Below are 15,108 nucleotides of genomic sequence, written 5' to 3'. Positions count from 1 at the left end.
GGCGATTTCATCTTCCAATACGATCGACCATCTGTTAATAATGCACGGTCTGTGGCGGAGTGCTTACAAGACAACAACATCCCTGTAATGGACTTACCTGCACAGAGTCCTGACGTGAATTCTAGAGAACACCTTTGGGATGTTTTGGAACGCCGACTTCGTGCCAGGTCTCACCGAACGACATCGATACCACTCCTCAGTGCAGCACTCCGTGAAGAAAGGGCTACCATTCCCTAAGAAACCTTCCATCACCTGATTGAACCCATGCTTGCGAGAGTGGAAGCTGTCATAAAGGGTAAGCGTGGGCCAACACCAGACTGAATTCCAGTGTTACCGATGGAGGACGTCACGAACTTGTAAGTCATTTTCAACCTGGAGTCCGGATACTTTTGATCACATGGTGTAGTTCTTCCACAGTTTTTCGAATGTGTCACACTATGTCCACATTTTTCTTTATGTCTACAAACGCTACTTGCAGTGTTGAGTTTTACGGTTTACAGCCAGTAAGTTTGCTTTTTTCTGGATTACTTACGATATTTTTTAAGTTGGCAATGCTAATGTCAAGTGCCAATCCAACGTTGGGAGACCATACTGTCCCAATGGCCTATTGTTAAATTAGCTGTGTGAGTATTTCACGTTATCTTCTTCTGGGTTAGGTACCTATCAGTTTTATGAATTTGCTGCTAATGCACATTGTACGTTTTTGTAGATTTTTCACCTGATGATGCGACTCCAGTATCGCGAAGCCGACCGTGTAGAATCTTAGGTTACCAACAGTTAATGCGGCTTCCGGAAATTATTTTCTCTGCCGTTAGTATGTGGTGTTAAAATTACTATTGAGATTAGTATGAAGTCGATTTGATGTTGCTTCACTTTCTTTTGCAATACTGAATTTAATTCGTCGTATGACATCCGACAAAGCTTTTCCTCAAACTGAATTTTACTGGAGATCAGGAAAATAATTCTTTCAAATATATGAACTGTGAATACCGTATTATTACTTCAGTCTTACATGAGGATATGGGTCATGTAAAAACTTAGCATTTACTCAAATGGTTCAAATGGCTCTGAGCACTATGGGACTTAACTGCTGAAGTCATCAGTCCCCTAGACTTAGAACTACTTAAACCTAACTAACCTAAGGACATCACACACATCCATGCCCCAGGCAGGATTCGAACCTGCGACCGTAGCGGTCGCGCGGTTCCAGACTGTGGCGCCTAGAACCGCTCGGCCACAGCGGCCGGCAGCATTTACTCCTCGTGAAAATGAAGTGAATCGGAAGCTCGCACTTCAGTGCACAGACGTTACGAACCTCGGGCTGGGGAGCAGACTGCACCGAGTGCAAGGCACGATACTGTTGTTCGACGATGGTCCGCGACCGTCGTGTTGTCAACTCAGAGAGAAAATTTTCTGGGCCCGGGTAGGCCTATCCGAAGTGCAGGCTCTGACTAACCACACCACATTCCAACAATTCTTCCGAACCGTAAGCCAGGTTTCCTTTTAACAAGGATGAGAAAATCTCTTTATGATTCGTTGTAAGTTTTAGGTCAACTTGAATTTTTATTTCTGTAGAAATAGAATTATTATTCCCTCACATGAATTTCACCTTACTAACCAATTCAAATACAAGTGTGGGTAACATTTCATTTGCATACAACTATTTTCGATCAGTTATCAAAACAATTGTTTCAAACGTGTCCTAGTCTTGCCTATCTTACGCTAGAAACCCAGCTTCTTTCCTTTAGTCTCTCAAAAGCCACAGATTAAGGAATGGACGCAAGGCAGAAAACAAAGACCGAGCACAATGCCCTCCTACAGACGCCTCTCCATAAATATAATCTTTGGCGCATCGCTTACCTGATAATTGATTAACAATGTAGTACAAGATTCGTCTAGTGAATCTCAGTCTGCCATCTGTATTAACTTCCATTACCTTTATGCAGTCGTTTCGCTGTAAATATCTCGGTACGTATACTCCTAAATACACCGAGGCGCCAAAGAAACTGGTATAGGAATGCGTATTCAAATACAGAGACATGTAGACAGGCAGAATACGGTACTGCGGACGGGAATGCCTATATAAGACAACAAGTGTCTGGCGAAATTGTTAGATCGGCTAGTGCAGTTACAATGGCAGGTTATCAAGAGTTAAGTGAGTTTGAACGTGGTTTTATAGTCGGCGCATGAGCGATTGGAAACAGCACCTCTGAGGTAAGGATAAAGTGGGGATTTTCCCGTTCGGCCTTTTCACAAGGGTATGGCGAATATCAGGAATCCGGCAAAACATCAAATCTGCGACATCACCGCGGCCGGAAAAAGATCCTGCAAGAACGGGACCATCGACGACTGAAGAGAATCGTTCAACGTTACAGAAGTGCAACCCTTCCACAAATCGCTGCAGATATCAATGGTCACCAACAACAAGTGTCAGCATGCAAACCATTCAACGAAGCATGATCGCTAGTGGCTTTCGAAGCCGAAGGTCCACTCGTGTACCCTCTATGACTGCACGAGACAAAGCTTTACGTTACGCCTCGCTTGGGCCCGTCAACACCGACATTTGACTATTGACTGGAAAAATGTTGCCTGGTCGTATGAGCCTCGTTTCAAATTGTATCGAGCGGATGGCCGTGTACGGGTATGGAGACAACTTCATGAATCAATCGACCCTACATGTCAGCAGGGGACTCTTCAAGTTGGTTGAGGCTCTTTAATGGTGAGGGGCGTGTGCAGTTGGAGTGATATGGGGCCCCTGATACGTCTAGTTACGTCTCTGGCAGGTGGCACGTACGTAAGCAACCTGTCTGATCACCCGCATACATTGATGTCTATTTTGCGTTCCGACGGTCTTGGGCAATGCCAGCAGTATAATGCGACACTCCACACGTTCGGAATCGCTACATAGCGGCTCCAGGAACACTCTTCTGTGTTGAAACACTTCCGCTGGCCACCAAACTCCCCACACAGGAACATTGTTTCTGCATATCTGGGATGTCTTGCAACGTGCTGTTCAGATGTGGATCTCCACCGCCTTGTAGTCTTAGGGATTTATGGAGAGCCCTGCAGGATTCGTGGTGTCAGTTGTGGAATTCCCTCCAGCACTACTCCAGATAGTACTCTAGTCCATGCCACGTCGCGTTGCAGCACTTCTACGGGCTCGCGGGGGCCCTACACGATATCAGGCAGGTGTAGCAGTTTCCTTGGCTCTTCAGTGTATTTTGTGGATGCAGCTGTTTTCAATGATTATTTTACAATCATGTAATCATACAACACTGTGGTTTCCTAAGTATTTCCGAGATACTATACATTCGTTGACGTTGGGGGTCCATTGCCTGCACCAATGGTTCATCCTCTGCAGCTCTTCGTGCATTTCACCAGAATTTCCTAGCATCGCGACTTCACTGTATACAACAGCATCATCCACTGAAGGCCACGTGGAGCTTCCGACGTTATCCACTAGGACATTTAGAGATATTGTGGAAATTAATGGGCCTACAACACTCCCCTGAGGTATGGACGAAGTTACTTTCACATCTGAAAATTTCTCCCCGTTGCAAATGCCATGCTGTGTTCTGTTTGCCACAAACTCTTCAGTCCAGTCAAACAGCTGATGTGACATTCCGTACATTCGTGTTAAAGAACTAACATTAAAAACTTTGAATCGGTACATCCCGACTCCTCTATCATCGCTCCCCTCTCTAAATCTTTCCGACCGCTGAACACACACACACACACACACACACACACACACACACTCTCAAAAGTTAATGAAAGATTCTTACCGACCGCTGTTTCCAACTTCCGGAGACAGTACTGGTGCTTAAGCTTGAGAACCGCTCACCAGCTGTCGGCAGTATGTGGTAATTGGCAACAGATAACACCCGCGCAGAAACTACTGTACGTTAAGTCAGTTTTTCCTGCTTGTCGGCTTCCCTGCTTGCGCACCAGAAGGAAAGGAATATGCGGACTGTGTAAGAGATCGTGCGGTACACAATTCCCTGCCACAAAAGGATAGCTGTTCTCTAGTGCTACATTCATTCCGAAACTTACTTCTGGATTAATCGTCAGCTCAAAAATAGTTCAAATGGCTCCGAGCACTATTGGACTTCACTACTGAGGTCATCAGTCCCCTAGAACTTAGAACTACTTAAACCTAACTAACCTAAGGACATCCACAAATCCACGCCCGAGGCAAGATTCGAACCTGCGACCGTAGCGGTCACGCGGTTCCAGACTGAAGCGCTTAGAACCGCTCGGCCACTCAGGGCCGGCAATCGTCAGCTCAGCTGAACACCCGAAAGCACGCCATTAATCAATCACGCCGAGAAATCATGACAGCGACCGCATGATTTCGTGGCGCCTGAGTGTGCATTATAGCGTCGAAGTAGCACTTGATGGATTCTCGTCGGCCGATAGCAACGCGGATGCATTCTCGTTGTTTTCGATACACAAACAGCTGTAATAGTTTCAGCCCGGAAGGGCTATAGCAAATATAGAGAATGAAAAACCGCGCACATAATCGCGGTTTGAGGAGCTCCTGGTACTCGGTTCCTGTTTGAGATAGCGACATGGGGTAAAAAAGTTTTGGTTTACACCAGTCCAGCGGCAACTTGTATAGCCATTCGAACGCCTTACTGTAGCTACGTTACAGCACATTAAGCAAGATTTGAAACACGAACCAGAGCTGACGCCCAGTCAGATTGCGTAAATCGATTAATTCCTTTTGCAAAAGATTTTAATTGCGCTGAAATTAACGCTCAGCTAATGGCACCATCTGCATGTACTCCGCCGGCCGGAGTGACCGAGCGGTTCTAGGCGCTACAGTCTGGAATCGTGCGACCGCTACGCTCCCAGGTTCGAATCCTGCCTCGGGCATGGATGTGTGTGATGTCCTTAGGTTAGTTACGTTTAAGTAGTTCTAAGTTCTAGGGGACTGATGACCACAGCAGTTAAGTCCCATAGTGCTCAGAGCCATTTTTGCATGTACTCCGTTCGGATTTTACGTGCAAAACATGCAAAAAAATGTTTTTCTGGAAAGTTTTAGGAGCGCCCCACTTCTACACTTTAAACTTGTACGAATTGGATCAACCTTTACACGAAGGTAGATAAATGGATAAGTCAAAACAATCTTTATAACCGGTAATCTTTATCACTTGTCGAGATACGACGGTATAAAGTCGAAGTAAGTGTAGCACGTAAAATTCGTTCTTGCGTGAACTGAATTCGCGGAAACGGTTTAATGTGAATGAAATGAATTTGAAAACAAAAATGCATTCTTACCATAAAATTTAAAACTCACGTTGAAAAATCTAGCTTCATTCACATTTTACGCGCAAAAAACGTGTTTTTGTGACTATTTTAACGCAGAGCGCTTCTACGTTTCAACCTTGCGAATTGGTTCAAATTTTGTAGGAAAGTGGTCTCATACATGTAGTTAATGGGCGTCCTGTAGCTTTGTGAAGCTTTATCCCTTGCCACGATATAAACACCATGTGTCGAAAAACAATAAAAAATCCTATACCGCGTCAGTCGGCGCCCAAGTCGACAAAAATCTGCGTCTGTTGCCCAGCTATGGCGGTCTAATGCCAAAATTATAGTATAGTAAAAGCTGGTAGCCAGAATGAAAAATGCTCCTATCATAGGACAACAGAAGGCGAACATTACCTGGGCAGAGTTAGGGATGTAAAAGAAGGGAAGTGACCTTTCCACTTATCTGGCAACTTCAAAGAAATTTTACGCCTTAACCACACTTCAGTGAGCTTTATTAGCTGCAATGAGTTGGTAAACCTGCATTTGCAATTTATAGGCTAAAGTCGCTGATTTTGGGCCCAAAATCCAGAATATTTGCCAGCCACAGTAAACAGTACATAATATATGGGTGAAGATCATACATGTAATAGCTAAAATTCTTTTTCGAAGGGTATAAAATTTCTGAGGTTGGAGTAGTTGCTGGAGAATCGCTAAAACAATTTTTTTATTTCTTTTTTGGGGGGGAGGGGGATTGAGATTGATGTTTTTCCCTGAGGGGACTCTTTGCCCCAAACCCAACCTCTGCCACATATATGGTGACGGGTGTAAGAACAAATACACAAATTTATGTGCTTCTTGAGAGTAGGATGCATCTAAAATAGGAAGTATCGAGAGGGGAGGTGCATCTATAAGACGAAGTCTCGCAGAGCGGGGGTGCATTTATCCTAAACCTTATGACCCTACGACTTATCTTAGAAGCTAGATTAAGAAAAGGCAAACCTACGTTTCTAACATTCGTGGACTTAGAGAAAGCTTTTGACAATGTTGACTGGAATACTCTCTTTCAAATTCTAAAGGTATCAGAAGTAAAATACAGGGAGCGAAAGACACTTAAAGTTGTAAAGGAGTTTTGCTATTTGGGTAGCAAAATAACTGATGATGGTCGAAGTAGAGAGGATATAAAATGTAGACTGGCAATGGCAAGGAAAGCGTTTCTACAGAAGAGAAATTTGTTAACATCGAGTATAGTTTTAAGTGCCAGGAAGTCCTTTCTGAAAGTATTTGTATGGATGTGAAACGTGGACGATAAATAGTTTAAACAAGAAGAGAAAAGAAGCTTTCGAAATGTGGTGCTACAGAAGAAGATTAGATGGGTAGATCACGTAACGAATGAGAAGGTATTGAACAGAACTGGGGAGAAGAGAAATTTGTGGCACAACTTTACTAGAAGAAGGGATCGGTTGGTAGGACATGTGTTGAGGCATCAAGGGATCACCAATTTACTCGTAGTATTGGAGGGCAGCGTGGAGGGTAAACATCGTAGAGGGAGACCAAGAGATGAATACACTAAGCAGATTCAGAAGGATGTAGGTTGCAGTAGGTACTGGGAGATGATGAAGCTTGGACAGGATAGAGTAGCATGGAGAGCTGCATCAAATCAGTCTCAGGACTGAAGACCACAACAACAACATCATGTATCAGATTACTTTACTTGACACGTTGCAATGTATTAACTGATATGGGTACTAACACTACAAGTAAAAAAGGGCCAAGTGGTAAGATGTTTTGAATTAAATGCCTTTGAAGCTGCCATATAAGTCGAAAAGCTAGTTCCCTTCTTTTACAATTCCTAACTCTGCCCGGGACTTGCCTTTTTTGTGCTGTGAAAGGCGCATTTTTAATTCTGATAACATGTATAGTGTAATTAAAACGAAGTGCTACTCTAGATGACCTTCCTTGTTGCAGGTGGTGGAGACGTCCGCTGTGTAGTCGACCATGCGGCGGACGAAGGCAATGGCGTCGCTTCCAGTTCAGGTAAGCTGCCACAACACCGTGTCTTACGTAAGGGAGTTACGCACGCGACTTGGGAATCGTAAAGAGCAGGTTGGGGCTTAGAAATCTCACAGGTAGCGACACTGCTATTATCATTCACTCGTATGAAATTACGGTAGAGGGCAACAACCAAACACACTTTGCCCTTGCGTGACTGTGTGTGTGTGTGGGGGGGGGGGGGGGGGGAGAAATGGGGGGAGGGAGGTTATTTTAGCCCTGGAACGTGTAAAACGTGTTAGATCAGATATCGGCAACAGGAGGACCGTATACGGACCGCGGAAGGTCGAACCTCGGACCGCCAAATATAGTCCGACGTCCAACTAAGTATCCTGGCGCCTCGTTCGCACTAGGCTAGTAATTTAGTCGAGTACCGAGTAATTTAGTAACTAAACGTGTCTGAAAAACAAAAATTTAGTCGAGTAGATTAGCAAGTCATTTAGTCGAGACGATCCACTTCGTTCTATTTTTCTCGGCGAGTAGCGCCGCCCACCACGCGCCCCTGCTCACTCGTTCATTTGTTAAACAAGTCCGAACCTGTCGTTTTAGTCAAAGAGAGAGCAGCGGGCGGCAGGGGTCGGTCTTCACTTCGTTTCGTCAATCGCACGCAGGCCGCGGAGCAATTATTCATTTGTTTTACAATTTGTCGTGTGTAAAACCTTTTCGTACATACATACCTACATTAATAATGGGTCCTAAAAAGGCGAAAAGTGGACACTGAAAATAGTAGATTTTTGACTGAATGGACTGAACAATATTGTTTTACGCTGCCTGATAGGCTTCAAGCGGTTCCAGTTTGCTTAATATGTAATAAAACTGTCGCTGCTGTTAAAAGTGGTAATTTAAAGCGACACTATGAAACAAGGAGGCGAAAACTCGAATGCCATAGCGAAGGAGGCATTCAACAGAAAGAGGAGACTCTTATGTGAAAAATTAGATAAAGGACTAAGAAAAAGGCTTGGCAATTGTTTTGTCTGGAGTGTGGCACTATATGGGACAGAAACATGGACACTGAGACGAGAGGATGAAAAAAGGTTAGAAGCATTTGAGATGTGGAGGAGAATGGAGAGAATAAGCTGTATGGAAAGAGTCAGTAATTAAAGAGTATTGGAAAGGTTTGGTGAGAGATGTCTGCTGAAGGTTGTAAGAGAAATAACTGGTTGGGACATTCATTGAGAAGGGAGTGCTTGCTAGTAGATGCTTTGGAAGGATTGGTTTGTGGGAGAAGACTGAGAGGAAGAAGGAGATACAAGATGATAGACGACATAAAGGGAAAGGGGAAATTATGCAGACCTGAAGAGGACGGCAGAAGAGCAGACAGTCTGGAGAACTACCATGTGAAAACCTACCTTTAGGCAGAACACTGATGATGATGATGATGATGATGGTGAAACAACTCATCAGCAATTTCACAAAAACTTTCCTCTTGGCAATGAGGCTCGTAAAGAAAAACTTCAGGTAATATAATTCTATTATATAATGTATAAATGTGATATGTACAACTGCTTTGTAAACTTATCACGATAAAATTTAAATTTAAATTACGGGAATATCTCACTTCTTACGAAAAAAGCACGAAATTGCTGGTTCGCTGCACGAGTGAGCAAGAAAAATCGGCAGAAGCAGCGTTACGTGTGTGCTGGACACTTAGTAAACACCAGAAACCATTTTCATATTCTGAAATAATGAAAGAATGTATGTTGGAAGTAGCCTCGGCACTTTTTGAAGAAAAAAAGAATGTTGTCGCTGCAATTCAAAGCATCCCAATGTCGGCAAGATGTAATACAAGAAGAACGGAAATTTTAGCTACTGATATTAAAAGCACTCTGCTTGAACTTTTGGAAAAGGCACCATGCTACGCCATTGCACTTGACGAATCATGTGACATTGTTAATAATGAACAAATATCTATTTTCGTGAGATTTTTCGACATTGAAAATAAGATATTCAGGGAAGAATTGTTCCCAATATTGCCTTTGAAATGTAACACTCGAGGAGAAGATTTATTCAAAGCTATTGACGAATTTATTAATAATTCCCACATTCGTTATGATAAAAATAGAGTCGCTTTCAACTGATGGCGCCCCAGCGATGATTGGCAAAGAAAACGGTGTAGTAAAGAAAATCAGGGATCAGAATCCAGGTCTAATGTCGTACCAGTGTATAATTCATCAGACTGCCCTTTGTGTAAAACTCAGTGCTACACTGAAAGAAGTAACGGACAGCTTGGTGCAGTTGATTAATTTGATGAGATATCATTCTTCTCTTTAGCTCTGAAAGTTCAAGAAGTTTCTTTCAGAATGTGATGCAGCGTATTCTGCCCCCCTAGACAGGTCAGGCGTGCACTACACACCGGAAGCAGCTACTAGGGTAGCAGAGTACGTGTGGCGTGCACACGGGGGTTTTTTAGGTCAGAGGGACCCCCCCTTGGGCGAAACGATAAAATACCTGACGGCTTACCAGAGAGGACATTATCATCGTTGATAAAGAACTTCCGTCCTCAGAGACCAAAAACGGGAAAAGTTAACGTAATATTGGTAAACTGCAGGAGTATCCAGGGCAAGGTTCCTGAATTAGTATCTCTTATTGAAGGAAATAGTGCGCATATAGTATTAGGAACGGAAAGTTGGTTAAAACCGGAAGTGAACAGTAACGAAATCCTAGACACAGAATGGAATATATACCGCAAGGATAGGATAAACGCCAATGGTGGAGGAGTATTTATAGCAGTAAAGAATTCAATAATATCCAGTGAAGTTATTAGCGAATGCGAATGTGAAATAATCTGGGTTAAGTTAAGTATCAAAGGTGGGTCAGATATGATAGTCGGATGCTTCTATAGACCACCTGCATCAGCAACCGTAGTAGTTGAGCGCCTCAGAGAGAACCTGCAGAACGTCGTGAAGAAGTTTCGTGATCATACTATTGTAATAGGGGGAGACTTCAATCTACCAGGTATAGAATGGGATAGTCACACAATCAGAACTGGAGCCAGGGACAGAGACTCTTGTGACATTATCCTGACTGCCTTGTCCGAGAATTACTTCGAGCAGATAGTTAGAGAACCAACTCGTGAAGCTAACGTTTTAGACCTCATAGCAACAAATAGACCGGAACTTTTCGACTCCGTGAATGTAGAAGAGGGTATCAGTGATCATAAGTCAGTGGTTGCATCAATGACTACAAGTGTAATAAGAAATGCCAAGAAAGGAAGGAAAATATATTTGCTTAACAAGAGTGATAGGGCACAAATCGCAGAATATCTGAGTGACCACCATCAAACGTTCATTTCTGAGGAAGAGGATGTGGAACAAAAATGGAAAAAATTCAGGAACATCGTCCAGTACGCCTTAGATAAGTTCGTACCGACTAAGGTCCAAAGCGAGGGGAAAGATCCACCGTGGTATAACAATCATGTACGAAAGGTACTACGGAAACAAAGAAAGCTTCATCATAGGTTTAAGAGTAGTCGAATCATAGCTGATAAGGAAAAGCTGAACGAAGCGAAAAAGAGCGTAAAGAGAGCAATGAGAGAAGCATTCAACGAATTCGAACATAAAACATTGGCAAACAATCTAAACAAGAACCCTAAAAAGTTTTGGTCATATGTAAAATCGGTAAGCGGATCTAAATCCCCTATTCAGTCACTCGTTGACCACGATGGCACCGAAACAGAGGACGACCGAAGAAAGGCAGAAATACTGAATTCAGTGTTCCGAAACTGTTTCACTGCGGAAAATCGTAACACGGTCCCTGACTTCAGCCGTCGCACGGACGCCAAAATGGAAAATATTGAAATAAACGATATCGGAATTGAAAAACAACTGCTATCACTTAGTAGCGGAAAAGCATCCGGACCAGACGAGATACCCTTAAGATTCTACAGTGATTATGCTAAAGAACTTGCCCCCTTTCTATCAGCAATTTATCGTAGATCGCTGGAAGAACGTAAAGTACCTAGCGACTGGAAGAAAGCGCAGGTCGTTCCCATTTTCAAGAAGGGTCATAAATCAGATGCGAATAATTATAGGCCTATTTCGCTTACGTCAATCTGTTGTAGAATAATGGAACATGTTTTGTGTTCTCGTATTATGACGTTCTTAGATAATACAAATCTCCTTCATCATAACCAACATGGATTCCGCAAACAGAGATCATGTGAAACTCAGCTCGCCCTATTTGCCCAAGAAATTCACAGTGCCGTAGACACTGGCGAGCAGATTGATGCCGTATTCCTGGACTTCAGGAAGGCATTTGATACGGTTCCGCACTTACGTTTAGTGAAAAAAATACGAGCTTACGGAATATCGGACCAGGTTTGTGATTGGATTCAGGATTTCCTAGAAGAAAGAACACAACATGTCATTCTTAACGGTTCAAAATCTGCAGATGTAGAGGTAATTTCGGGAGTACCGCAGGGAAGTGTGATAGGACCTTTATTGTTTACAATATACATAAATGACTTAGTTGACAACATCGGTAGCTCCGTGAGGCTATTTGCAGATGACACGGTTGTCTACAAGAAAGTAGCAACATCAGAAGACTCGTACGTACTCCAGGAGGACCTGCAGAGGATTAATGCATGGTGCGACAGCTGGCAGCTTTCCCTAAACGTAGATAAATGTAATATAATGCGCATACATAGGGGCAGAAATCCATTCCAGTACGATTATGCCATAGGTGGTAAATCATTGGAAGCGGTAACGACCGTAAAATACTTAGGAGTTACTATCCGGAGCGATCTGAAGTGGAATGATCACATAAAACAAATAGTGGGAAAAGCAGGCGCCAGGTTGAGATTCATAGGAAGAATTCTAAGAAAATGTGACTCATCGACGAAAGAAGTAGCTTACAAAACGCTTGTTCGTCCGATTCTTGAGTATTGCTCATCAGTATGGGACCCTTACCAGGTTGGATTAATAGAAGAGATAGACATGATCCAGCGAAAAGCAGCGCGATTCGTCATGGGGACATTTAGTCAGCGCGAGAGCGTTACGGAGATGCTGAACAAGCTCCAGTGGCGGACACTTCAAGAAAGGCGTTACGCAATACGGAGAGGTTTATTATCGAAATTACGAGAGAGCACATTCCGGGAAGAGATGGGCAACATATTACTACCGCCCACATATATCTCGCGTAATGATCACAACGAAAAGATCCGAGAAATTAGAGCAAATACGGAGACTTACAAGCAGTCGTTCTTCCCACGCACAATTCGTGAATGGAACAGGGAAGGGGGGATCAGATAGTGGTACAATAAGTACCCTCCGCCACACACCGTAAGGTGGCTCGCGGAGTATAGATGTAGATGTAGATGTAGATGTATTCTGACTTGTTGCAATACAACAATGTTCGTTGGTTAAGTAAAGGTCAAGTTGTTGAACGTTTCTGGCTAATAAAGGAAGAAGTAACCTCCTTGTTGCAAATCTTGGATACGCAGGGAGCAAAGAAGCATAACAAACGAGCGCAGTATGCTAGCTGTGGCTTTTCTGAAGGATATTCTGAAATATTTAAATGCGCTCAACATAGAGTTACAAGGAATTGGGAAATTAATATGTGGTCTGATACAAAGCGTGTCTGCGTTTCCTCGTAAGCTGGATATTTTTGAGAAAGATATTGCAAGACACGAAGTTATTCATTTCCCAACAAATTTTGAGTATAAAAAAGAGAATTCTGAAAACGACATTGCAGTGTTTGTAAAATTTCTGTCCGATCTAAGGGGCGAATTTGCTACAAGATTTCAAGACTTCCCAGAAATTGGAAAGCTGTCTCAGTTCCTAAAATTTCCTTATGACGTTGATGAATCGGCAGAATGGACTGATGTGGCTACTAAGTTGTTCACCGTTTCAAAGTCTTCACTTCAAGTGGAGATAATCGACTTGCAAGAAGATATTTCTTTGCAAATGTATAAAAATGTATCCACTGAAGAATTTTGAGGTAAATATGTTTCAGAAAAATATGAAAATTGTAAGAAAGTAGCTATCAATGTGGTCACTATGTTTAGTTCGACATATATATGCGAATCGTCGTTCTCGAAACTGAATTTTTCGAAGAACACATATCGGTCAAGGATGACGGATGCCCACCTCGAAGACATACTTGTGATTTGCTGTACCCCTCGTACACCGAACTTTAAAAAACTGGCTCAAGACCGTCGATGTAATTTCTCGCATTGAATATATTACAATATTAACTGAGATTAACGGCCGGCTTTATCAGGTACCATACCAGATTTCCGTCTTTCCCCCCCCCCCCCCCCAACGGTATCACCTCAGAGTAGCACGTCCTCAATTAATTGCTTGACGTATTCCAATCTCTGTCTACCTCTACAGTTCTTACTCTTTACGGTTCCCTCCAGTACCATGGAAGTCATTCCCTGATGTCTAAACAGATGTCCTACCATCCTGTTTCTTCTTTACAGTGTTTCCCATGTATTCCTTCCCTCGCCGATTCTGCAAAAAACTTCCTCATTCCTAACCATATGCGTCCATATAATTTTCAACACCCTTCTGTTGCACCACGTCTCAAAATGCTTCGATTCCCTTCTGTTCCGGTTTTCCACAGTCCTTGTGCCACTGCCATACAATTATGTGCTCAAAACGTACATTCTCAGAAATGTATTCCTCAACTTAAGACTTGCGTTCTAAACTAGTAGACGTCTCTTGGCCAGGTATACCCTTTTTCCCAGTGCTTCTCTATTTTTTATGTCCTCATTGCTCCGTGTATCATGGGTTATTTTGCTATGGAGGTAGTAGAATTCCTGAACTTCGTCTACTTGATCCTCAATTCTGGTAAGTTTCTCGTTGTTGTCAGTTCTGTCGCTTCTCATTACCTTCGTCTTTCTCCGAATGACTCTCAGTTCATATTCTGTATTCATTAGACGGTTTTTTCTATTCAACAGATCATGCAGTTATTTTTCATTTCCACTGAGGATAGCAATGACATCAGCGATACTTATAACTGATGTCCTTTCATCTTGAATTTTAATCCCATTCTTGAACCTTTCTTTTGTTTCCGTCATTACTTCTTCGATGTGTAGATTGAGCTATAGGGGTGGAAGGCTGTATCGCTGTCTTACACTATATCTAATGCGAGCATTTCGTTCTTTGTCTTCCAGTTTTACTGTTCCCTCATGCTTATCACTCTTAACAGAGGGGAATCCTCGGACTTAAAAGTATCTTCGGGCACTCCTCAATGCAGTGTAGGAGCACTACTGATCGCTGTATATGTGAATGACCTAGTGGATGACGCCAGCTCACGCCTTTCCTGATAAGTGACGAAGTTGTGACAGTCCTGCCTGTTAATTAGTGCGCCTGACCTTGCAAGATAAGGGAACAGTGTTAATAGGACTTGGCGATAGTCGCACCGAGTTACTCGGAGCTCGTAGCCTCTCCTCACTGAACACACAAACCGAGTCAGTCCAACACGTGTGACGCCTGCGCGAGAAAATCTGCCCTAGTGGCAAGATTGAAAGAAAATTGTCCTAACAGTCCTCCTGTAGAATTACTGTCGCTTGTGGCTACAGGCTATCAACACGTTACTACATTAGCTGAATATCACAGTTCAGCAGCCAGGCATCGTAGATCCAGCACTGGAAACTCAGCAATAAGATAGGCGAAGTATAAGCCTAATTCCGACGCCAAACGTACAATTTGGTCGAAGTAAGAGGGCGTGGTGAAAAGAAATGCCTCCGAATTTTTAAAGTGAAAACTCTCAAAGCGTTTTGAATAAGGACAAATGTTATTAACACTCAATATATTTATTCTTCGTGTGTACACATTTGCAGCCCTCTGCCGCTAGAATTAT

At 43.0% G+C, this 15,108-nt stretch overlaps 1 protein-coding gene across 1 annotated transcript in view; it reads left to right on the top strand.

Annotated features, from left to right (window-relative positions):
* Window positions 1–15,108, top strand: part of LOC124552679 (carbonic anhydrase 2-like) — a 208,128-nt gene that overhangs the window by 78,572 nt on the left and 114,448 nt on the right. The window contains exon 3 of the mRNA XM_047127001.1: window positions 7,219–7,287. Within this exon, the coding sequence (XP_046982957.1) occupies window positions 7,219–7,287 (69 nt within the window). The remainder of the gene's footprint in view (window positions 1–7,218; window positions 7,288–15,108) is intronic.

This window comes from Schistocerca americana, chromosome 10, assembly GCF_021461395.2.
Source record: "Schistocerca americana isolate TAMUIC-IGC-003095 chromosome 10, iqSchAmer2.1, whole genome shotgun sequence".
Classification (NCBI taxonomy): domain Eukaryota; kingdom Metazoa; phylum Arthropoda; class Insecta; order Orthoptera; family Acrididae; genus Schistocerca; species Schistocerca americana.
Note: the sequence above shows the minus strand (reverse complement) of the source record. Positions and strands in the feature narration are given on the sequence as shown.